Raw genomic sequence first — 25,477 nt, forward strand, 5'->3', positions numbered from 1 at the left:
CCTGCAAATAGCTGTATTAAAATGCAGTCGTGCACAACAATACCATGTTATAGTATTGATGTGAACTATGAAATTATCTCACATTTTTCCTTCTGTTTGTCAGTTTAACATTTAAACACCAGAGTAATTTTTGCCTAAAAAAATCAGCAATGGATTATAAGACATTTTTTCATTGCATTATATATATCAATTGCCTTCCAATTTTCTGTTGTTTCCAGCAGTATTTCTGTATTCCATGGTGACAGTAAAATACATTCATGCTGAGGGTGGAGGTTTTGAAGCCTTCCAAGAGGAACCAACTCCATCAATTTTCATCATCAACCATTTCTTTGTGAGTCAGGATGAGCATTGCCCTTTGTGTCTACCGCAGAATGCTAGTTAATATATTAAAGATTTGCATGAGAAAGCTGAGAGAAACACCCCAGCTTAAGCTAAGTCATGAAACACAGGCTTTAGGGAAGTCAAAGGGAGAAAACCACAGGAGATGCACTGGTGTGTGGTTGGTGAGTATTCGCTGTTGCTCCAGGAGATGCAAAACCAGAATCTGAAAAGGCAACTAGTACCTAGTGGGTATTTAGGAATTGTATTCTTACCCCATCAGTGATAAGCAGTAGACTAAGTTACAAACTGTTCATGTTTCTCCATAGTCATGCAGCAGTGAGAGCTTTATCCTGGTGCCTTTGTGCAGCCCATGTGCTGTAAAAAGCAGATCCAGATGTATTCTCCATTTACATGATCTTTCAAGGACAGAGCACCTAGATGGCTTTCTCACTTCTCTTTTTTCACAACCCTTTCTTCTTCTGCAATACAGAGAACTTAGTCCTGTTTGGGGGAACAACCACCAGACATAATCATTGATTGCAAGTGCCCAAATACCATTTTATTGCATCATTGGATAAAAACTGTAAAATGTATAGACAGACCACAGAAACACTAACTGTTACTGATAGTTGTCATACTACTCCTTGCAATTCTCCATGAAATCCTGGGCACAAAACCACAGTTTAATAGTTCTATTTTAAGTCTGAGCAGTGCAAATTTCAAATATGACTAATTTATACAAGTGGTGTTTTTTGACAGAAGCGAAAAGTTTTGATTTATGGCACCCTAATGCAAACTCAGCTTATGTTCTAAGTGTAAATATGTTGTCTGGGAGATTTTTGTGTGAAACATGCTGTGATCTGTCCAATTACATCTCCTCCCACAAGAAATATACTAATCTAGACATTGATCCTGGAGTACAGAGTGAGTCATATTTGTTGATAGGATAGGAATGCCATCTACATTTTTTTCACTAGTATGCATACCAAAGCATACTGTGATACTATCAAGCTACAAGATTTGCAGAGAGGGATAAGAGACCATGAGGAAAAAGGAAAGTGAGTGTATCCATCTTTTTAGTCCTTTCCACTCCTCCTATTGTGTAGAGGGTATATTTTGCACAGCACTGTCTACGTTATGGGGAGATGTTGGCTCTGCAGTGGGATATGTGTGAAGGACAGAGATGGACTTCTCTGTTGGACTGTTTGGACTGAGGGTCTTCGTACATTTGATGACATTGCTGGGACCTAATGGGCAAAGTGTACATGTAGAATGAGATACTATTATGGTTATGCACCTGATCAGTTAGGTGGCTAGAAGGTAGGAATGGTTAAAACCTCTCTTGAGTTGCTTGATTATAAGTGAAAGGCTTCCCACAGCTGGATTTTTGTAGAAACCTCTGGTACAAATGCAAACCATTAATTTTAATCTCTGTGTTTTGTTTTCTTGATACTTTTGTTGCACAGGGGAATTTTTATGTCCCGTCTGAAAACTGCATGCAGCACGCATACAAATGGCATAAGGACCTCTGTCTTCTGCTCTTGAATGCCCAAAGAGGACTTCATATGTACTACACCCTCATAATGAAGGAGATTCCTGATTTACCACAGCTGAAGTTGGGTAAGTCAGCAGACATTTAAAATCACTGAATATTTTACACTGCTGCATTTTCAATAAACATTTTAGTACCAAATTCTTGGGCTATTCAGAGATTTTAGAGGATTTTTGTCCTTGTTTTCTGATTAGTGTTTATTTTGGCGCACGGTTAAAGATTATTGCCTTATATGTGGCCTTATGTAGAGGAGTAAAATGTTTTGATAAATTTCTCAAAATATTACCTTTCAGTGATTATTTCAGCCTTACTTTTTGAAGAACTAGATTTCCAGTTCTGAAATGCCATGAAGTCTGGGGAAGACTCTAACATATTTTTTACTCTTGATTAAATGTATTTTTAAAACTGAAAAGAAAAATCTGACAGGTGATATGAGTGTTTTTGAAACATACTCCCGCATTTACCATTTGCATTTTATTTCTGCCCTGACAGTTACATAATTACAACTTGCTATTTAAAATGATGCTGCTTTTCTTCCTAATTCAATTGTTTAATAGATTTTCTGATTTTGACAGAAGCTTTTTTTGTCTGATCAGGCCTCATAGGTCCAATGTGCAAGTGCTGGCTGGCTTGATTTGTGGGATGTAGCTCTGTAATTTGTGTTTACTCGTGTGGGGACTGGTCTCTTCTCCCAGGCAGTCAGCAACAGGACAAGTGGCCATGAGCTTCAACTCTGCCAGGGGAAATTTAGGCTGGCTATTAGAAAGCAATTCTTTCCAGAGAGAGTGGTCAGGCATTAGAATGGCTGCTCAGGGAGGTGCTGGACTCACTGGCCCTGGAGGTTTTTAAACTGAGATTGGACATGGCACTTAGTGCCATGATCTAGTCAATGGACTGGAGTTGGACCAAGGGTTGGACTTGGTGATCTCTGAGGTTTTTTCCAACCCAGTTGATTCTGTGATTCTGTATGTAATGACAGCATGACCTGTGAAAACGAGGCGCATCTCCAACTAATTTCTGCTCTCCCACCTGCTTCTTTGAATTCAAGAAATGTGGCTCATGATTTCACATCTGTGTTTTCGTGTCTTTGTCATTCAGTGTACAGGTTTTGAAGTTATCAGTTCATTATATTTCAAAGATAATCGTATTAGGACAGTCAGTTGCATTGGCCAGTAGATTTGAAAAGAGAAAAAATAAAAACATTTTCCAGTTTCACTGTACAGTGTTTGCATCCAAGAACTATCAAATATATTACATTATGCTTTACAGTCTTACGACCTTCATAGCTCCTATTTTCCACTTCATGCCTTTGTCCTCAATATATATTTCACTTCAAGATAACCCAAAACTTATAGGGTGAGACAAGCATATATTATGTTATTCAATCCAGCAATGGGGGAAAAAAAAAATACAGCATTTATTTGCCACTTATGAGTTCTCAGAATCCAATATGCAACAGAACACATGCTTCAGGCATCCTGGTTAACAGGCATATATAACAGATGATTTGTGTCTCACCTGGACAGGGTTATAGGTTGGGCAATGGCAGAGTTACGTGCGATTGGTTGACCACAACTCCAGAGCAACATCAGAACACATATTGGCTTTCTAAATACAATTAGCTTGGTTTTCAAATTACTACTGTTACTGAAGCAGCCACTTAATTTGCAAATGTACTTGTTGTAACGCATGCAAATTGGCTAAATGTAAATGCCCTTTTTAGCCTCTTGAGCAGAGTGCAATTTGCATTATTTTATTCATAGTCTGAAAATCTACTGAAGTTTTGTTTTTAAGGCTAGTCTTCTGGTGCCTGTTGCAAACCTGTGCAAAATTATGGGGGCTAAAATTCACCCAGTATGATGAATATGAAGCAAACATTTATATCTATAATCTTCTTACAGTCATTGGGGAGAAACAGGCGCATTTAGGACAATAAAATATGTTATCTGACAAGTAGTGCTTTCTGATTGCGATGGCATGGATGGCACCTTGTGCTTACTCATTTTTCTCCACTGACCAGGAGTAGAATACAAATGTCTCATTCATTTGTAAACATCTGTATTGGTCAGATTAATCTCGTCATATATTCTAAAGATAGTTAAGACAAATCCAAGATGTGGCAGAATGCAAACCCCCCTCTCTCCCCCTCCCTCCTTCAGTATGGAAGGAGTAGGCACATCTCCCTCTCTCTCTGCTACTTGAGGCTAACAGCTTCTTTTGTTTGGCCCCAGAGCACCCTGGCCAGGGCCATTAGGAGAAGGGAGTGCCGAGGCGCCACTGAGCCGCTGGGCGCCTGCGGCCAATGTGGGGGATGTTTGGAGGCTTCAGGGGCACCCACGGCCAGTGTGGGGGTGCAGAGAAGTTTCTAGAATGCCTACAGTCAGATCTGATTAGCGAATATAAAAACGGGACTCTCGTCAAGACTCCGCCCATTGTCGCGGGTCTTTCGGAGCACGAACAAGATGCTGCCGCCGAGAGCCCCCCGCAGGATGGAGACTCCGCTTGCCGTGCCGCCACGGGTGTGAGTAAAACCTCTCGCAGGATTGCGAGTATATTTATACTTTCCATGCACATATGCACATGTAACTTTCTGTGCTCAATATGAGCACGTGTAAAATTAATCCTCACAGAATTGAGGGTGTATTTTCCTTCCGTGCACATTTGCATGTGTAAATTTCCGTGCACATTTGCACGCATACTTTCCGTGCTTAATACAAGCACGTGTACTTTCCGTGCACATTTGCACTTGTAACTTTCCGTGCTCAATACGAGCACGTGTATAAATTATTTCCTCGCACAATCGCGAGTGTATTATAAATTTACCCTCGCAGAATCACGAGTGTACACTTCCCGTACTCACTACGAGTACGTGTATCTCTTTAAAAATAATCCCACACCGAGTTTAGGCAAGTGTATACTTCTCCAGGACTCATGGCCGGCTCCAGCATTGTTTTGGTGAAGCCATGTGCATGCACTCTGTGGACTGCCTGTTGTATTAGTTGCTGCCCTTTAATAATTTTCCTCAACTGATATGCGAACCTGTATTTAAGTAATTTTTGGAGTGCTAAATCCGTGTTTCTCACTGGTTTAATAAAAGTTGTTTTGGACTCTGTTGTTCCTTAAACTAACCTCGGGGTGACTCCGTGACACAAGACTATAAATCTCTGCAGACTTTCTTAATTTGTTTTTCTAGTTTCCTGAGTGGTATATATATAAAAAAAAATAGTTTAAACATTGAAAGTGGGGATGATTGTGTCCAAAATTTTACCATCTAAGGATGGTCTTTTCAATATGTTACCCATCTCACTCTGTCCTTTTCCATTCTTGAGTACTATTTAAAAAGAGTCATTTGGGGACTAGGGACGGGAATTGGCCTGTTGGTTGTTCTGCTTTGTTTCTTTATAGATACTATTAGAAAATTCCACATTTCAAAATCAGGTTGCCCAAGTTGGAGAGTTGATTTATGTTCTCCTTTGCCTTATAGTCTGTGGTGCATTTAAAGTGGAGTCTCTGTGCTGGGTTTTCTCAGGACTACCTCAAAATGCTGCTGTTTGCTGGAGGAGTGGAGAGGTACTTCACACTCCACAAGGCAATACAGATGTGCCCAATCTTTTACTTGTGAGACATCTGGTACCACTTACACAGTCCTATGTTGCACAACAGGGAGAGCCATTTCTTGCACATCATTTGCTCAGACTTCGCAATGGTGAGACTTTGCCTTCAGCTCTGGAGTTGGCCACAAATACCAAAGGCTAATAAGCAAACTTCTAGTAAAACAGAGGTTAGACAATGAAAAGCCAAATTATGTTTTATTTGTCCTGAAAACAACATTTCAGTACTTCTATATGTTTAGTTGTCCAGGTTACATAAGCAGAAGTTGTACCTCCACCTGCACAAGTACAAGGTGGGATGTGGAGTGCCCACATCTAAACTGAAACTTGTCTCTGTTGGGGAAGAATATCAAATGACCTATTTCTCACTTGAATAAAAAGCAGAGCATTAACATTTCACATCTACTGTTCTCATACCTGCATGTCTTTTTTTTTTTTTTTTTTTTTTCTTTATTTCCTAGAGGAGCTACCTGTGGAAGAGACGTTATCTCAGATTTGTATGGAGCTACAGGTATTTTCTTCAACAGCATTTGCCCACTGTTTTTTCAAGTCCGTTTTTCAAGTGCACTGAGACAACCCAGTCACATATCAGAGTGGGGAGAAGGAGAATTTGGTGTCACCAGAAAGTTTGTTGAACGTTTCTCTTCCACTAACTATTTAATATAATTTTGATTAGTCACTTAAAAAATGTTTCTGTCACTTTTAACAAGTCACCAGCTGGATTGATTTAACATCCTTCAGTGAGCCTAGCCCTCAGTATCAGAATGTGCAGAGAAAAAATGATTCGTAGATAGGTTCAGCTTTTACGATGACAGGAGAAAAGATACTTTGACAGGTTGTACAATCATATCTTCTCAAATAAAAATGCCTAAATGTCTAGGGAAGCTCATGAGAGTAAAAAAGTAATTTTGGCACAGAAGTGACTGAATTACTCTCTTGAACATGCTTCTACCACGTTTATTTCAAGCAAGACACAGACAGATTGCCGAGGGTGCAAGGAAGAAATACAAGCATCAGCTGATCACTGAGGAAAATGATTTATAATCAGAGCTTTAATAAATTTGATTTACTTAGTTTATTAGCAAGAGGGACAGCATAGGGCATAATGATTAAATAACAATGGAGGGAAACTAAAACCAAATAACACTCGAAGTACATTCACATTACAGTTACGAATGGTGGGCTAATGTTTGTCAGCCATGGGTGAAAAATGTTTGAAATGGCAAATTTCTTAATTTTAAGTTATGATTTGAATAATTTGCAAGAAATCTGATTTCTTATGAATTTAATTTAGAGAAACATAAGTTATTGGACTCAGGTCTACCAGCTGTAAGGGTATAGGAGGTCAGACTACACAATCCAGAGACTCATTTGGACTTATTTTCTATGAGCCTTGGAAAGTCCAAATTGGCTTGGCATACATTAGAAAATGCCAGCATTAATTTATCTGTATTTTCTAATTCCTGCCCAGTTCATGTTCTCCCAAAAAGCTTATTGACTTGTTTTATATGGAAATATTACTAAAACCAGACTGTATTGACTGTTGTTTGAAAGCTGCTGGGAACAGTGTAGCAACAAGTAGGTGAACACAAAATCTAGAGCAGCTGGTTCTCTGGCGTGTTGTAAAAACTTCGGTTTTCCTCAATGTTGTGAAAACATTTTTTCTTGGCATCCTGGGTTGATAACTTTCTCTCCATCTATATATAATTTGATTATAAAGACAGCGAAATTGCAAAGACTCTGAAAACATAAACTTTGAGATCTTGTACAATATTGGAGGGACATAGACACAGCATTGACCATCACTGCAGCTTAAGTGCTGAAGTTGTATGTACCTGTGTATGGTGCACAGATTAGTATTGGCAATGCTCTGCCAGTATTTTGTCTCTGGGAGTATGTGAACTGGAATAATTTATTTTCAGCAGAACATAAAAAAACCAGCCATTTATAAGGGAAGAAAACTCTACTAAAAAACATACAGAGAGAAGCTTGTAGGGTTAGTCTCCCATTGCCATTGTGTTACCAGAGCCATGTCCATTTTTAAAATTAAATACAAATGAAAGAGAAAAAACTTAGTTTAACCTGCCATAGCTTTGTATTCTATGCAAGAACACAGCAGATACTCAATGCAGGAGAAAATGGAAGGAATTTTTTTTTTTTTTTTAATTGTGTGATTGATTTGTTAACAAACAAGCAAAAATAACTCCTTCAAAATAATTAAAAAAAAAAAAACAAACAACAAACAAACCACACTGTTGATTTGTTTTGTGTGATGGTATTGTTAAAGCCAGAGTACCTTGAGTGGGGCTTGAAAGGTGCAGTCCCAGGGAACAGCCCAGCAGTGGGTATGTGAATGGAACAGTAAGAATCACATTTGGTGATAATTTTAATTGCTGGGTTTTGGTCTGAGGAGCTGAGTCCTTGGGATTTGACCTGCACCACTAGTGTTGCTCAGCTCTTGTCCTGTGTGTAGCAGTTATAAGTAGGCATTTTCCCTTCCCTCCTCCCTCCCTCCCTCCCTTCCTCCCTTCCTTCCTTCCTTCCTTCCTTCCTTCCTTCCTTCCTTCCTTCCACCCTCCCTTTCTCCTTCCCTTTCTTCCTTTCTCCCTCCCTTCTTCCCTTCTTTCCTCCCTCCCTCCCTTCCTCCCTTTCTCCCTCCCTTCCCTCCTTCCTCTGTTACCAGTTATTTTACCCCAAATAAAGCTGGTGAGACTTTGGCTTTTATTCTTTAAACCCCTCATATTTTAGCTCAATGAGTGTCAACTACACTATTGGAGAGCAATTCCTTCCTTTCTCTCCATAATATAAAATAGAAAAATAGTCATCATACACCTATTCCTAGTACGGCTTATATTAATAATGCATCTTCTTTGAAAACTATGTTTTCAGTTTATGATGTAAGAGGCAGCTTACTAAGAAAAAAACAAACAAACATACAAACAAACAAACCAACCCAAAACCAAAACATACAGCACATAAAATTGAGTGTAGTAAGTAAGATAGTGCCATGACTCTATAAAGAGAAATTTTTGGGAGAATCTTTTGTCTACCAGCGTCTCTCTGATTTTTCCAGTACTAGAATCGGTACTGGAGCTTGTACCATTTTGGACAAATCATTACAAAGGAATGGCACCCAAACAATGTAATCTCAGTGACAATTTCTGTGTTATCCACACAAGCATTTTCTCTGTTTCTCTCACACAGATAATTTGCTTTTAATCATGGCTTAGTTTGCAGCATCACCAATCTGGAAACTACCTGCATAATAAAATGTGAAAAACAAGCAGGTTTTCAGCTAGATTGCAGTCCTAGGGAATAAAAGACCTGGGCCAAGAACAGATAAGCAATTCCTCTGATATTATTTCTGGAGTGTTTTTGGTAGTATTACTGGTTTCATGGAAACAGATAGGGGCCCTAGGAATAGATGAAGGCTCAGTTATGACATATACTTCATGGGCTGCATAGCTTTAGCACTGAGTTGCAATCTAGAGTTGGAGGGCACAGAGGGCCCCAGTGTGTTGTAGTGTGGGAGAGAAGCAACAGCAAACTCCAGGATGTATTGAGAACACAGTGTTTTGCGTTTGTTGATTGTTCCCCCCCCAGCAAATCACCCATCTGGGATCTTAGTGTGACATGGCTGAGAAGGCTTCTTTTACTATCAGGAAGGGGATGACTGGCTGTGGTCTATGATTTCAGAGCATCCAGCACCATCTGGTGGATAATTTGAAAGCGACTTTGTGTTTTTTTTTTCCCTCAATAACTACATCTGCAGTAAAACGTTTACAAAAATTGAGGCTGTTCCCACTTCTTGCTCATCAATTGCGTAACTGAGACGCATTGAGCTGAAATGTGAGGATTTTGAAGAGCAAAAGCAAAAGTCTCACCAGCTTTATTTGGGGTAAAATAACTAAAAATTCTAGCTTTTATAATAATTTTAAAATAAGAGGATTTTTTTGTTGTTGTTGTTGCTGTTCTTCCTAAAAGGAGTTAATCTAACCTATTAACTGATTTTCCTTATTTTCACTGTCTTGATCTCAAAATGTCCTTTCTCTCCTCCAGCTGTTGAGCAATCCGGAGAAGATAGCAGAACAGATAAGCAAGGACCTTGCCTGGCTTTGCTCCCACCTCCTCACCCTGTGGACCCAGTTCCTGGAAGTAGCAACTCTCCATCCAGAAGTCACAGCTTATCTGACTCAGGAACATCACATGCTAAGGGTAATGTTAAGAAGTCAAAAGCGAGTTCAGTAATGGTAACCTCTGGATAGACATTAATAATTTATCTGGATATATATTTCCAATACTGTTCTGCCCATATGAGTTTTTACTGGAGTTGGGGTAAGTAGGAAAAGAGGTGAAGAAGAGGTGAAGCACAAGATTAAAAATTACAGATTTCAGTTTCTGGAATGAAGGCTGTTGCTTTTATGGGACCCAGGATCCTGTGCAAAATGAGAGCACTTTGAACACCAGAATCTGATGTGGAACAGGAGGTGCATGGGAAGAGGTAGATATCACCTGTACTTACTAGATATCCATAAATCATAAACATTTGTTTTAAAAAAACACAAGCATTGCAATGAAAAATAATAAAAAAAGATTATTTTATCTAAACTTCTTTCACAAAACTAACATGTGGAATACTGATTTATTCTTCTTGTGGTTTAACCCCACATGGCAATTAAGCACCACACAGCCACTCGCTCATTCCCCTACACTGGAGTGGGAGAGAGAATCAGAAGAGTAAAAGTGAGAAAACTTGTGGATTGAGATAAAGACAGTTTAACAAGTAAAGCAAAAGCCACACACCACACACACAAGCAAAGTAAAACAAGCAATTCATTCACTGCTTTGCATGGGCAGGCAGGTGTTCAGCCACCCCCAGGAAAGCCAGGTTCCATCACATGTGATGGTGACTTGGGAAGAGAAACATCATCACTCTGAACACCCTCCTGTTCCTTCTTCTTCTCTCAGCTTTATAAGCTGAGCATGATGTTGTATGATATGGAATATCCCTTTGGTCACTTGGGGTAAGATGTTCCAGCTGTGTCCTCTCCCATCTCCTTGTACACTCCTAGGCAACTCGCTGTCAGGACAATGTGAGGAGCAGAAATGACCTTGACTCTGTGTAAGCACTGCTCAGCAGTAACTAAAGCATCCCTGTGTTATCCCCACTGTTTTCAGCACAAATCCAAAGCCTAGCCCCATATTGGCTACTATGAAGAATATTAACTCTACCCCAGCAAAAACCAACACTGTTCTTTTTACTATGTCACATGTGTATGCATATATACATACATAGTTCTTGCCGTCCCCCTAGTGAGGTGCACGCAACATAATACTAATACTATTCACATGTGGAAATTGCTTCTTGTACTTGATAATAAAGAAGGCAGAAAAGCATTTGTCTTTTGAGCTAACTATCAGATCTGCTTATCTGATTAGTTCAATGCATGCTGGGTCTTCTATTAGGATGGTTTTGGTTATTGACCAGACATCAAGTCAGCACATCACCTGAGCTGAACTCATAGTCTGAACTAATCATTAGAGGAAAGGCTAAGATTTACCTTGCTTAGCTTTAGGCATCTACAGTGTAGTATTGACCTTCCAGCTTATGTTCTGGTTCCTGTTAAAGTTATTGGAGGCCTGGTTATTCTCTGGAGTAATAAGAGAAACTCTGGTTGGTGTCCCCAAGAGAATGGTGTGAGCTTTCAAAAAAGGGGGCATAAAATTCAGGAAGAAGTCACTAAGTGGCTGATGCTGAGACTGGGTGTCCCTTGACTCTAAGAGGAACTGTGGCTTTCAGCCAAAGGAACCAATTCTGTATGATCCCAGGCCCAGCAAGGTGAATCACAGCCTGTGGTTCCAACTTCAATTGATGCTGACTGCCTGCTTGGTCTTTGACAAATTATACAACTTTGTGTGCTTCAGTTCCTCATGTAAGCTCTGTGTAATGAAAATTTTCCAGCTCTGGAAAACAGTTTGAGAGCTCCAGATGAAAAGTCATACTATTAAGGCAGAATCTTTTTGAAGGGATGCTAGTAGTTTTTTTCAGAAAGGCTGTTTGTTGAGGCACAGCTGGGGTTTAGGGAGATGCAGAGATGTTATGACATATACATTTTGCTGTCATATTCTAACACTGTAACAGAGGTCACTTTTACAAATATTATTAGTAATGTATGGGCTGCAGTTTAACAGCTTAGTACACTTGATTACATATTATGCTTGATTCATTGAAACTCAAAGCTTATTCCAGGGAAGATAGCAGCACTGAATTTTTTATAGCTTATTTCACACTCTGTGCTCTGCCAGCTACTTCAGATTTGTGACTCTTTTGTAATTGATTATGCAACACTGAACAGATGTAATGTCCATGAAGAGAATTGAAGAGCTCTCATTTGTAAGGATGATGACATAGGCAGATATGTTTCTACCATGAAAGGGCTTATTCTCCTTTGGGCTGATATTGAAGAGTTACTTTACTCTCTTGGGAGTCAATGTGGATGTTCCCATAGAAGAAATGATCAATTATGAATTGTCCTGATTCAGTAACCCATTCCACTGCTGCCACATGATTTTCATGATGAGAAAGGAACAAGTCTTCCCCATTTTAAGATTACAGGGGAAAATGTTAAATTTGATGGCTTTTAGAAAAGTAGACAGGAGATGCACGTAAGAAAATCTTGACTTATTGTCAAGGGACATTTCTTATCTCCCAACAAAATATACAACACCACCAACTGCATTGTGCTGGACTGGGAAAGTAAAGTAGAACTGAGTTCTTTTTTTCTTTCTGTCAACAGAGTAGTGCAAAGCAGATGGAACATACTGAGGAATCTGGTTCTGACAGTCACTGGTTTGTCATTAGCTTGATTGTACTTGGCACCTTTCATCAGATCTTAGGTTTAACTTGTGTGTTTCTCCCTCAGGTAAGGAGATTCTCAGAAGCCTTCTTCTGTACCGAGCACCAGAAACCCACTGTGCTCACGTTTCAGGAAGGCCTGTAAGTAAAATAAACCGTTAATGCTCCTCTGTCATGGGAATGAATGAAAATGTAGTTTAAAACATTTTTCTACTGGGCATGGAGCAGTTAGGTTTTAGAGAAGCCACTGGATCTGTCCTACCTCTGTATTGTAAAATCATCAAAATCAGTGTCAAAAGTGACTCCAGTCAGGCTCCAGAGATTGTTAATTTCAAGATTTCTATATTCTAGGGATATGGTGCATGAGATTCTCTCCCCCACACATCTTCTCGGTTGCAATTGTGTTCATTTCTTTTCAGACCACATTTTCACCAGCACCATCACCTTCAGGACAGGTGGAAATATTTTTGATGCCTTTAATTAACTTCCTAAACCCACGAAATAAGATCCAGTGGCACTTTTAATGGGAAATGACTGCTGACAATCAAGAAAAGCTTAAAAGTTCTATTTTATCTCTTTATCAATGATCTGGATGAGGGGTTTGAGTGCACCTTTAGTAAGTTTGCAAATTACTCCAAGTTAGGCAGGAATATTGATCTGCTGGAGGGTAGGAAGGATCTACAGGGGGATCTGGACCAGAAGGATCAACGGGCTAAGTCCAATTATATAAGGTTCAACAAGGCCAAGTGCCAGGTCCTGCACTTGGGTCACAACAACCCCAGGCAGGGCTACAAGCTGGGAGAAGAGTGGCTGGAAAGTGCCTGGGGGAAAAGACCTGGGGGTGTTGAATGACAGCCGGCTGAACATGAGCCAGTGTGTTTCCAGGTGAGCAACAACAAGTGAAAGGCCAACAGCATCCTGGCTTGTATCAAGAATACTGTGGCCAACAGGTCCAGGGCAGTGATCATCTGGTGAGGCCACACCTCGAATCCTGTGTTCAGTTTTGGGCCCCTCACTACAAGGAAGGCCTTGAGGTGCTGGAGCGAGTTCAGAGAAGTGAATGGAGCTGGAGGAGGGGCTGGAGCACAAGCCTGATGAGGAGCACCTGAGGAAACCGGGACTGTTTAGCCTGGAGAAAAAAAGGCTGAGGAGAGACCTTCTCATTCTCTACAATTAACTGAAAAGAGTTTGTATGATGAAGGGTGTTGGTCTCTTCACCCAAGTAGCAAGTGATAGGATGAGAAGAAATGACTTTAAGTTGCACCAGGGGAGGTTTAGATTGGATATTAGAAAAAAAAAACTTCTTCATGGAAAGGGTTGTCAGGCATTGGAACAGGCTGCCCAGGGCAGTGGTGGAGTCACCAGCCCTGGAGATGTTTAAAAATGAGGTTCTTAGGGACATGGTTTAGTGCCTGGAGCAGCTGGAGTCGATGATCTTGAGGATGTCTTCCAACTAGAATGATTCTATGATCCTCTGATCCTATGATTTAAACATTTGCTTTTTGCCATCCTTAATATATTCTTTTGGGGATAGGCAGTCATGGATTTCTTTTTGTGTTTAGTTCAGCCTTACTTTCTATAGCAGGAAGTATCTTTAAATGTAGACTGGAGCATTAAGCAGCCAGTACAAAGCTGTGAATGTTTACTTGATGTAGCAATGGAAGACAGGAATGGAGTATAACACCACGTTATCCGGAGAAACCATGGGTGTGAGATAAGCTCAAATCTGATAGTCTATTGACCAAGAATCAACAGTGCAAAACAGTCTGGGAAAACAAATGTTGCATTCGTCTGAATTCATAAAAATATGTTATAAAACATTAGCAAGGTAAGCATTTCCTTCTGCTTGACACTTTTTACTTGGAGCCAAGCTGGAGAGTATGAAGAGACAGTTTTACAGCTACACCAGGGCAAATCCTGCCTCCAGTTTTAGCCAATGATTGAGACTAGAGTACATGGATATAAGGAAGAATTTTTTTATTATGAAGGTGGCGAAACACTGCAACAAGTTGCCTGGAGATTAGGATTTAGTCAGCTGTCTGTCCTTTATTCTGGCTGATTTATACACATATTTTGCAGGATTCAATCCTGCCAAGAACCTTCTTGCCTCGATCCTCTCAGAACTTCAGCTGCAACTACGAAAAAAACAGAGAAAGAACGTATTTATTTTTCAAATAAAAATAGAGCCTAATTGTTTTATTTGGATGCTAGTTTACTAAACCAACCATTTTCCAAAAGTCCTAAGCTTCTAAAAGCCATGTCTCACTCCAGAAAGGTCCACTGGCTGCATAATGCTTCAGAGAACCCAGATACTTTGCCTTGCCCAGATTTGGATATATAAGATTATTGGATGAGGAGGTGTGTATTAACAATCCAGCTTTAGGAATATGGAGCCAGGATTTGCCCAGAGAGGTGGTAGTTGCCCCATCCATGAAGGCATCCCAGGCCAGGCTGGAAAGGGTTCTGAACAACCTGATCTGGTTGAAGAGGTCCCTGCTCATTGCAAGGGGTTGGATTAGATGACCTTTGAAAGTCCCTTCCAACCCAAACCATTCTATGATTATATGATTGTACAGTAATACTCAGGACCTGACCCTTGAAGGCAGAGTTCAAAGAAAGATGCTCAGATTTGAATTTCTGAGCAATGAGAGATGTCTGGACTATATGTGCACAGAAACAGCCCATCCATGGGGGGGACCACAGCACTAGCAGTGTGGAAATCCATCTTTCAGAGGGAGCTTAAAGGTCACGACATCAAGTCCTGTGAGGATGATGAGGCTTAAGTGAGACATGTGCTTCTGACCTTGTGAAAAGAAGAAAATTACTTTCTCAGACCTGTCACTAGGGACATTAGGGCTGATTCAGTGTTAGCAAAAAGGGCCATGACTTCATTAGCAGATAGGTTCTACAAGGCTACCTTTTTCTTCCAAATTAGAGCAGCACCAGCTGTGCTCACTTTGTCCTCTCATGTCAGGTTTTAAGTGAGCTATGTAAAAGAAAAACCACACATCAAGATCATCATGTGAGGGCACAGACACTCATGGCCTTATTCAAGCAAACCTAACCCTGCACAGGGGGAAGCCTAATTGCATGAAATGCTTTTATTTCTTCCAGCAGCCACAGAACTAGCCTGTTTCTTACACAAAAACAATTTTTTCCTCGTTAATTATCAAGGAGACTGAGTAAAAGAAAAAAAGGTGAAATAGTTAACAAACTTTGACGTTTGGCCTATAGTAAATTAGGTCTTTGTGGGCTTCATGGCAGAGTTATCTTTTCTTTTTGGTTGTGCATTTAGAAAAGCAGTGTCTTGGCTGCCGAAGTATTATTAATGTTAGGGGTGGCAGTAGTGAGTATTAACTGGGTTCACAGAGGCTCCAGGTGAGATGAGCTCACAATGTCCCAGGTGCTGTAAAATCGCCTCAAAGAGTAACAGGGTTTTTTTTCCCTCAGTTGCTTCTTACCAGACAAGAGGGGTTTTTTTTGATGCTTCCTGCAGTGTTGTTATAAGTTCTGTGTGGTGCCTACATGCCTGGCAGCCTTTGACTGCTAGGACAGGAGAGGACACACCATTTTCATTAGGCTGGGCATTGCACAGAGAGCCTCTGGCAGGTGACATATCCTTCCAATATTTTACAGAGAAAATATTTTTTTCTCACACCTTTCAATATCAATGATTCATCTTTTGTGCCAGAGTTTGGTCTCGAAGCAGTCTTACTTTATTATTTTTACATGTGGTCTTTAGTAAAGTGCTGCTACTATTAATTAGTGTGTCAGTGATAACTGAATTATGATGCTAAGAGTTAACTCCAAATACCCAGGTGTTGCTGCAGGCCAGAATGAGCAGTTAGCTATTTGTGACTCCTGTCTGAGTCATGTTTTAGCAAACCAGGACTTGTTTCTCTTTGATGAAAAAATAACTGGCCTACAGGTAAGAGTAAATGACAGACAGCAACAGTTATGTTCTGAATTTGAAGCTGAACAAGTTATTTGTGTCTGGACATAGAAATATTCGATGCTGGCATGAATTACAAACCTGCTGTTTGAGTTTTGCTTCATAATGTGTAAAGTGTGTCCAATCAATTGCCATATGATGATTATATACTTTTTGTCAATGCTAATCAGAAAGATTTCCATTTTGCTGTCTTTTGGATCTTTGCAGAATTCCTTCCAGCTGGCCATCCATGAAAAGCTTTTTTGTCCTCCTATTTATTCTTTAGGATAAACAGACTAATTGATCAAAGAGTCAACACAAATTAACAAACTTTGTATTTGACGTTTTCCCCACCTTTTGGGGAAGATGTTTAGATAGGAAGCTCATCAGAACTAAAAATTATTGTATTTATTATAGCTGAACCCACATTCATGTGCTAATTTAATGTCGGTGATGAAAGCCAGGTAGTGTTTTACATAATCCAAAAGATGGAAATGGTCATTCTAGTTCTGCCAACAGGCGGAAGCTGAACTGATGTGTCCAAGATTTTCCAGATGCATTAGGTATGTATATCGCAGTGCTCTGAGGCATGGTATAAGTGATATAGAGGGCCTGCCATACATCCTTCTAGGATGTATTGCTCAATTGAATTTTTGATTATTACTTCCTGCATTTGGGTTTTGAAAGCCTTGCCACAGACAGAGTAGCAGACCTCTTTTCCTGACTGAGGGATCCAGTCTCAGCCAGCTGCAGTGACTCCTGGGAGAACAGCAATGAGTTCTACAAGTAGCAGTGACAGCTGGAATAATTTCAAAAATACAGTTTTTGCCATTAAGGTTTATGCAAGTTCAATTTATTTCTAACTGAGAGACAGAAATCAACTCACAAGAAACCTCCTAGGAGAGCTGAGTACCCCCCAGGTAGACAATATTGACTTCTCTCCTTTCAAGCACATTGTGCTGTCCTCTGCCTACATATCCAGCTCGGCTGCCAGACTTGCAGGAGTAATGGAGAAACAGCATGGTAACTACTCAAACACTCAAATTATTTTGTACTTTGCTGCCAGGATCCAAAGTCATGGACAGATTTCTACAGAAATTCGTAATTCGGAGTACTTCACCAGCATGCCCCCACTTCCGGCAGAATGCCTTGACATAGATGGGGACTGGAACACTCTCCCAGTAATCTTTGAAGATAGGTACATGGACATGCCTTGCAAAGGTGAGTGGAACCCCACAAGGTACAGCTTCATGAGCCAGCTTGAGCTGAGAGAGGTTCACTTCCCCAGCCCAAGGTAAGAAATCTCACATCCCTTGGACCAGCTCTGGCTTGAATCAGTGTGATCTACTGTGTAATATAGGTAAATTCTCCTGTTTTCCCTACTAGCAAACTAGAGTGTTTCCTGTAGCTTCATATTTCTCAACTTCAAAGTAAGCCATTTAGTTACAAGAGATGGAGGAGAAATATAGAAAGAAAACAAGATCTTTTGGAATTTTTTTTGTGGTACCAATTTAAAAAGAAAAACAGCACTATGATTTTCATACCTAGTGTGACATCTAGTGGTAAGAAAACTCAGAACAAAAAACATTATTTCAGCATAAAGCCGAACACTGTCCCTGAAAGGCAGCGTTGCTTTCCAAAAAAATATTCTCCCCTTGAGTACTCAAATCGAATTTTTAATTAAGAATTATTAGTTCTGCAGATTTGTAGCAAAAACTCATAGACGTTTGTTCCCTTTACTTTTTATTCAACTACTACAATTAGCAAGGAAGCAATATGTATTAATATTATAGGTGACCACAGTCTAGTGTTTATGCCTTGTGGTCCAAAATTTTTACTCGTCCAGAGTTATCAAATTGCCTAAATGTTGACAATGCTCATTACAGATATTTAAACTATTTCAGTGAGTATTAAACTGACTCACAAACAAGAGTTGAACAATGTTTTATGACAGCAGGAATACAAAGAAGTGTCATCTTTGTTTCTCTTACCTATGCTGTAAGAACTAGCAGTTTAGATATAATTATACTGAAGAAATTATATTTTATTTATATTGTCTTCTATGGTTTCACTACAACTGTTTAGTGAGTAATTCTAGTAATTCTAGTGAAATTCACACTCGCATTTGTAATGTGCCTCTAATCTATGTATAATTTATATAATATAAATATACATAGCTTTTTAGACCTTACAATCGCTTAGCAAAGTCCCACACCACCGTGCAGCAATTTCTTGTGTTCTTGCAGGTACCACATCCTTTTTTCTTCCTTTCTTGCAGATCAGAATTTGGAAGTTTTCCCAGATTTTGAGGTTCCTGTAAATATTCAAACAGATGTAAGAGATGACAACAAAGACTTTGCATCAAGTGATGCTACTGCATTAATGAAAGGAAACTTTGGGAAAGGTACTCTGTTAATACACACAGACAGGATAAATGGGAATCCTTCCTGCATATACAGCAGTACTGAAGGTGCTGCTTATACAGCTAAGGGTTTAAACCGGCGCTCCACATCTCAGGTACGTACAGTGAACGAAGAAGGCCAAAGGAAACATGAACATATTTTTGCTTCAGGTAAGGAAACTACTTCTGATTCAGAGCCAGGCAATGTAGAATGCACATCAGAAGACTTTAAAACACCTGAGGAAGTTTTATTAAAAAACAAGAGACTTGCCCTAGATGTTACCTATCATGATATGAAACCTAGCAATAAGGATTCCCACAAAAGTGAGTCCACATTAATTGTTAATGCTCAGTATGAGTGTGGAGCATGTGGAACTGATTACTTGAAAGACAGGACTGAATTACATAAAATAGAGGAATCTAGTCATCCGGAGAATAATTTCACTTCATCTGAGCTTGCACTGAATGAATTAACCAATCTTGAAAAAACAGGAGATCCAGACACCAAGGCTCTGCTCCCTGTTTTGAAAGGTTTGCCCACACACAGCTTTGAAGCAAAATTGTCTGCAAAGGACCAACGAGGTGAGGAGTGTGAAGAATTTACCGTGATGTCAGGGGTTATAAAAAGATCCTCCTCTATAATATCTGATTCAGGCATAGAAAGTGAACCAAGTTCAGTGGCATGGTCTGATGCTCGTAGCCGGGCACTAGAGCTGCCCAGCGATCGGGAGATCCTGCACCACTTGGTACGAAGGCACGCCATCCACCGAAATTCCCTGGAGGGTGGTCACACAGAAAGCAATACCAGCTTGCCCAGTGGGATCCAAGCATCGCTCACATCCATCAGCTCTTTGCCCTTTGAGGAAGAGGAGAAGGAAGTGGAGCTTAACAAACTGACAAAATCTGTCTCGGCTCCTCAGATCAGCAGCCCAGAAGAGCCTGCAGAGGAGGTGGATATATCCAAACACATTGAAGATTCAGAAGGAAACTTAAAAAGTCTCACAGATACAGAGGATAGAGGTGTAAAGTTAAACGTAGACTTTTCTGAGTGTCAAATCACTGCTGAAAATGGACAACTAGAATCAAGAGGATATGCCAAACCCTCCATCAAACACAGTAGCAGTAACACTGAGTTACAAGAGGAGGAGGAGAAGGAAGGTTTACCAGAGACTTACCATAGTTTGGAAAATGCAAAACCACCCATCTGTCCAAAGCATCTCCGAGACAATGGCTCTGAGTGCCAGTCACTGGACATCAATGGTGAATGCCACTTAAAAACACCAAAGCCTTGCAATTACTTGGACAAAAATGTAGATAAGTTTGATACATGCACTGAGGATCCAAAAGACAAAATTAAGCTGGATAGTTTAAATATACAACAAGGTTTTTACTCCAATAGCAGAACTTCAGGAGAGGAGAGTTTCTCACAAAGCATGAAGCTGGTAACAGATTCTTGTTATCCTGTTCCAGCTCCTTCAGAGACTTCAAATCACTTTGTCTCAATGCAAGGACAGTGTGGTAGCTCTCTTGCTGATGACAGCTCAGCAGCATATGCAGAAATGCAGGGGTTACAAGAAATTGAGCTCAATGACTCACCTGCCTCAGCAGACTCTGCTGCTGGATCCTACAAGGCTGAATATCCTCAGGAACCCAATAGTCAAGAGCATAAACTCGTAGCTAATGGCACCGGGTTTCATTTGGCAACAACGGAGGGAGTAGCCCTGGAAAGCAGAAAGGCTGTTGATGTGGTTAACCTGTCCGTCTCTTGCACAGCCACGTGTCTTCCCTTTTCTTCTGTGCTTAAAGAAACCCCTGCTATGGTCGGCTTCTCTGCAAAGCAGGCTGCATTCCCCATCACACGCCAGCCTCTCGGCTCTTTCGGAGTTGTCTCTCCTAATTCAAATGAGATGGATGAAGACACCAATGAGAGGATGCTGAAGTAAGAATGTCTAATTACTTTCTTCATTAGTGCTACTGTAATGTCAAGAGACCCTGGCAAAATTCAGGGCCCTAACACAGCAAACACACTGCAGGAGTGTCAAACTCATTTTCACCAGGGGCCACATCAGCCTCATGGTTGCCTTCAAGAGGCAGAATGTAATTTTAGAACTGTAGAAGAGTAGGAGTAGTGAAAATGAGTTTGACATCCCCGGCATACTGTAAGCTTGCCTTTAGAGACATCTGCTGCCTGAAGAATTACAGTGTAAATAAGCCAATTAGGCAAATGGTTTATATAAAATAAATAAATTATGAAAACACTGTGAGACTGAGATTGTAAAAGACATTAGGTCCTTAATTCTCATGAAAAACAGTGAGATTTATTAGTAGGTGTCTAAATAATCTTTAAGATTTGGCCCTCCTTCATGAAGTCAAGGTTACCCAGACTTGATCATTGATTCCAGATACTCAATTCAGTACATCAGTGCCGTAACTTGTTTTTTTCTTCTGCTTAAATAATTGCACTCTCTAGCTAAACTATGAAACAGGAGCAGGGATTGGCTGGTAGGGTCTCAGCTTCAGCTTCTCAAACTAGAAAAATGAGAGAATTTGAATCCTGGGTAGATGGAGAAGAAGCATTATTATTTTGTTTTCTTGCTTCATTTCCCATGGCAAAGGTGCCACATCATGACTGATGTCACAGTGGCCCATTTCACAGATTGACACACTATTACATAGATACTTCTGTCATATTTTTGTGTCTCTGCTGTGTTGAATGAAAACAGTGGCATGGGAATTTCTCAACCCATTCAGCTGCCCACAACGTTGTCTCTGTATTTACATTTATTTGCAACCTAAGTTGTTTTTTTTTTGTTTTTTTTTGTTTTTTTCCCCACTCTCTTGGGGTTCATTTTATAGACCCTGCTGAAAGTCCTGCATAATCTAACCACAAAATCTGTTTCTTCTTTGTGAATCAAAATATCTAAGCATGTAGTCATGCATTTGAATGTAGGGCCTCCAGATCCATGGCCTGAATGCTAAATTTTTCGGGTTTGTGTCCCTTTAAAGTCAGTAGAGCTGATGTAATTGTTCACTATTGTATCAAGTGTCCTTAAGCTATACTGGAGCTTTAAAGGTTTATATCTCCTAACCTGGTTCATTACACTTTTCTATGTAATTCTACACTTATGTTGTCATAACTAATTCCTAAAAGCTAAGATTTGCTAAGTCAAAAAGCAACTTAAGAGTTTGGTGCCTTTAGCCAGCACAATGCTTCAGAGTGAATTTGCGTGTCAAATTTTAGGCCTTGACTAGGAAAGGTCTTACCTTAATTCTTTCAGCACTGAGTTGCTTTTCCTCTTAGCTACAAAATACCCTGTTTCCCCAAAAATAAGACAGGGTCTCGTACTATTTTTTGCTACAAAACTTACTACTTTTTTACATTTATAGCTGCCTGGACACTATTTAAATTTACTTCTTTTATGAACTTTAACTAGGGTTTATTTTTGGGGTAAGGCTTGTATTTCGAGCATCCTCACAAATACTGAAATATCATACTAGGGCTTATTTTCAGGGTACGTCTTATTTTTGGGGAAGGAGGGTATTTTCAGAAGAACCCAAAACCAAAACAAAACAAAAATATCTACCACCTGAGGTAGATACAGTCTGAGGAATGTGGACAACCCGACCTACCTGCCTATAAATGCATCCAACGCTAGCAAAATGCTACAATTTGCATTTCAGTATCAATAAGGATGATGAAATTGTTAAAATGCAAAATTGCTAATTCTGTATCTTACTCTTATTGTTATTTGCCACCAGAAAATTATTTTTTGTAAATTCTTCATTCCTCTGATGGGTTTGAGGTGCTAATGGGCTTTAGCTATTACCTCTATGTGGACAAATGACTCAGAAGCAGATTTTCTTCCCTGCATCCTGATTTGTCTCAATCAGAATATGTCAGAAATAGTATCAAGTTCTCTACTTGAAAGCTGATAACATAACTTCTTGCAAATACCAGCCTCTTCATTTCTAGTTTGAAGGTTTGCTGTTGAACACCCAGTTCTATTGTGATTAATTAATATATTCTCCAGTTTTTATCAGGCCAAAGAAAAATTTAAAAAAGAAATGAAGATTGAAGGATTTCTGTACAGTGACTTATCTGTACTAGCTTCTGATATCCCATATTTTCCACCAGAGGAAGAGGAAGAAAATTTGGAAGATGGAATTCACCTGGTTGTCTGTGTCCATGGATTGGATGGTAAGGCCAGAAGAAATTGCTGTTTGCAGGTCATTTTGGTGTAATCTAAAAGAAAGGCAGTTGTTCAGCGAGTATGAAAGAATGGAGAATCTAAGGAAAGTATTTATCTTAGCTAAGTATTTAATCCTTATTATGCTATTCAGTCTATTACAATAAAGAATCTAGGAGAATATTAAATATATGCTCTAAGAAATGGGTGCCTAATATTTTTGTTTTTCAAACAGAATTCTACACTGAAGTACATGTCCGTCTGTGTACAGAGGAATGTGTTACAGTAATTCTCCTTATCTTTCCACACATGCTTGTTGTTTTGCAGTATGTCACCATGATGAAAACATTATTTAACCCGCCCCCAGCACTGTTATAGGGTGGATAGTGGCCAGATTTAGAAAATGAGAAAATAAAAATCTTTATTCCTTGCAGAGAAAGCATGGCCAGGAATTTTTACACACATGTTTTCTAAGCAGGAAACAGATATGTAAACTTGAAACTTCTTTTGACAAATTATTAGTATGAATGGGTATGTGTAGACATTAACCTTGAAACTACAGAGAAGGAGGGGTGGAGACTCTGAAATCTCAGACATTCTCAGAAAGGTGGAAAACAAATGCTGGCTTGAGCAAGGACAGTTTCCCGTTCAATCTGGCAAGTAATGTCCTTTTCATGAAGTGGAGGTACCTCCTTTTCCAGCAAATCATTTCAGAAGACTTTGGAATTTCCTAGTACGGAAGGGGAAACGTCTCAATATAATAGGAGCATAATTTCAGCAGCATCTCTAATTATGAATATACAAAGAAAAGCTACTTTACATCTGAAGGTGCAGCCCTATCCCTCCGGACACATGCCAAAGTCCCTGGCGGGGCTGCAGTGTCCCCTGGGATCCTCAGGAGCTGTGAAGGTGGAAGGACCAACCTCAGCTTTTTGGCTTAGCTCTGCTGTTCAGCAAATAGTGGCAGAGTTATTCTGGCCCTGGTCTTTGCCCTTTCTTGCCCACCACTCCTGCAGTCCCCAGCAGCAGGAGGTGAGGTCCAGCCCCACCTTCTGCAGACTGTGGGGTATTCTTGGTTTTCCACTGTCTCAGTGTATGATGCTTTGGTGTGGTGAGCTGTCTTAGCAGCACTCAGCAAGAGCTCCCTGACCTCAAGGTTTATAGGAAGACGGATGTATTGAATTTGCTCTATATTAGGGTTTTGGTTTTTTTTTTTCTGTAGAATTACATCTTGTAAAGTACCATTAATTTCTAGGTAACAGTGCAGATCTGCGGCTGGTAAAGACTTTTATAGAACTGGGACTCCCTGGTGGAAAACTGGACTTCCTAATGTCTGAAAGAAATCAGGTAAGACAGACCTAATTTCTCTCTGTTTCGATCTGCTACAAGCTGTTGACATTGGTGAAACATGGCCTTCAGCAAAGCACTTTCGCAAGCAGAATGAACCAAAAGCAGCGGGAAATTCAAGGAATTTAATGCAGTATTTGGTGCCAAGGCCTGGTCCTGTCCCTGTCTGATTTGATAGGGTGTTCAAACCCACCAGAAAATACTTGTAGCATAAGAAGTCAAAGGCAATTACATTAGCACTTATATGACTAGACCTTAGAAGAAGAAAATTTATTTATCCTGTCAGCTGGCAAACTTAGCAGCCTGGTGCCTCTGCCTGTTGTATTCCAGGCAGCACAGCACCACCACAAAGCAGCAAGTTTTGTGGTGTTAAATTCTCCAGAGGATATAGAATATCCAGCAGGTGTTGTCAGCTTCTTTTGCCGCATCAGGCATTGTTTCTCCTGTTGCAATGTTTGCAAGATTTATTTCCTGGAATGATAAAGAAATGTCTGCCAGAAAAAAATCATTGCTAGGCTAGGCTGAGAAATAGAAATGAATTCTGTGCTTTGCTCCGCAATGAACCCACATTTATGACATGGAGGCCTAACTTTATGCACAAGTTAAGGATTACTGGTGCCAAGTCAGAAACATTATTCTGATTCATGAGCATCTAATAAACTTGAGTCAAAACTTTCCAACCTTCTTTGTTCAACAACTTTTATATTTTGAAGTGGCAGTTGGTGTCAGTCTGTGAACTTGCCACCTTCCAGCACACATCTCTGTCAGCAGCTGATCTGCACAGTGAACGTAAGCGATATGAAAATAATGAGGAGACCATTTCAGACTTGCATTAAAGCTTCTTATCATGTTTTCAGAGAATGAAACATCTTGTAATATCTCTATTTAACATTATCCAAAGCCCATAACGGAAACTTCAGTGATCTTATATTCTGGGAAGATGAGGAACTTCCCATGGCACTGAAAATAGAATCCATGTGGTTTAATGGCTATTTGGATACCATAAAGCATTCTGTCACCCTTTTTTCCCTGATCTGAGAAACACACTGAAAATGACCCAAGAAGTCAGTCATTTAGCTAAAGTTTTCCCTATAGAGAAAAATACAAATCATTTTTTTTTAAGGCATTAATTTGCTATGCATTTGACAAGCTCAGTCAGGCTGAGATAATACTGAAGGATGGAGATATAACCAGGTGAAATATGACACTTGATGTGTTTTATGTATGATTAATGGTCAGGCTGATATTTTTCCTCTTTTAAACAACCTGAA

General features: G+C 39.9%; 1 protein-coding gene across 1 annotated transcript in view; it reads left to right on the forward strand.

Annotated features, from left to right (window-relative positions):
* The window catches only part of FAM135B (family with sequence similarity 135 member B), a gene marked incomplete at both ends in the record, with an annotated part of 141,581 nt that overhangs the window by 109,152 nt on the left and 6,952 nt on the right, over positions 1–25,477 (forward strand). The window contains 8 exons of the mRNA XM_080339210.1: positions 1,788–1,941; positions 5,946–5,995; positions 9,544–9,699; positions 12,408–12,481; positions 17,338–17,492; positions 18,550–20,611; positions 22,704–22,870; positions 24,115–24,206. Of these exons, the coding sequence (XP_080195336.1) occupies positions 1,788–1,941; positions 5,946–5,995; positions 9,544–9,699; positions 12,408–12,481; positions 17,338–17,492; positions 18,550–20,611; positions 22,704–22,870; positions 24,115–24,206 (2,910 nt within the window). The remainder of the gene's footprint in view (positions 1–1,787; positions 1,942–5,945; positions 5,996–9,543; positions 9,700–12,407; positions 12,482–17,337; positions 17,493–18,549; positions 20,612–22,703; positions 22,871–24,114; positions 24,207–25,477) is intronic.

The sequence above is a fragment of the Nesoenas mayeri genome (genome assembly GCF_963082525.1).
Source record: "Nesoenas mayeri genome assembly, chromosome: 2".
Lineage (NCBI taxonomy): Eukaryota > Metazoa > Chordata > Aves > Columbiformes > Columbidae > Nesoenas > Nesoenas mayeri.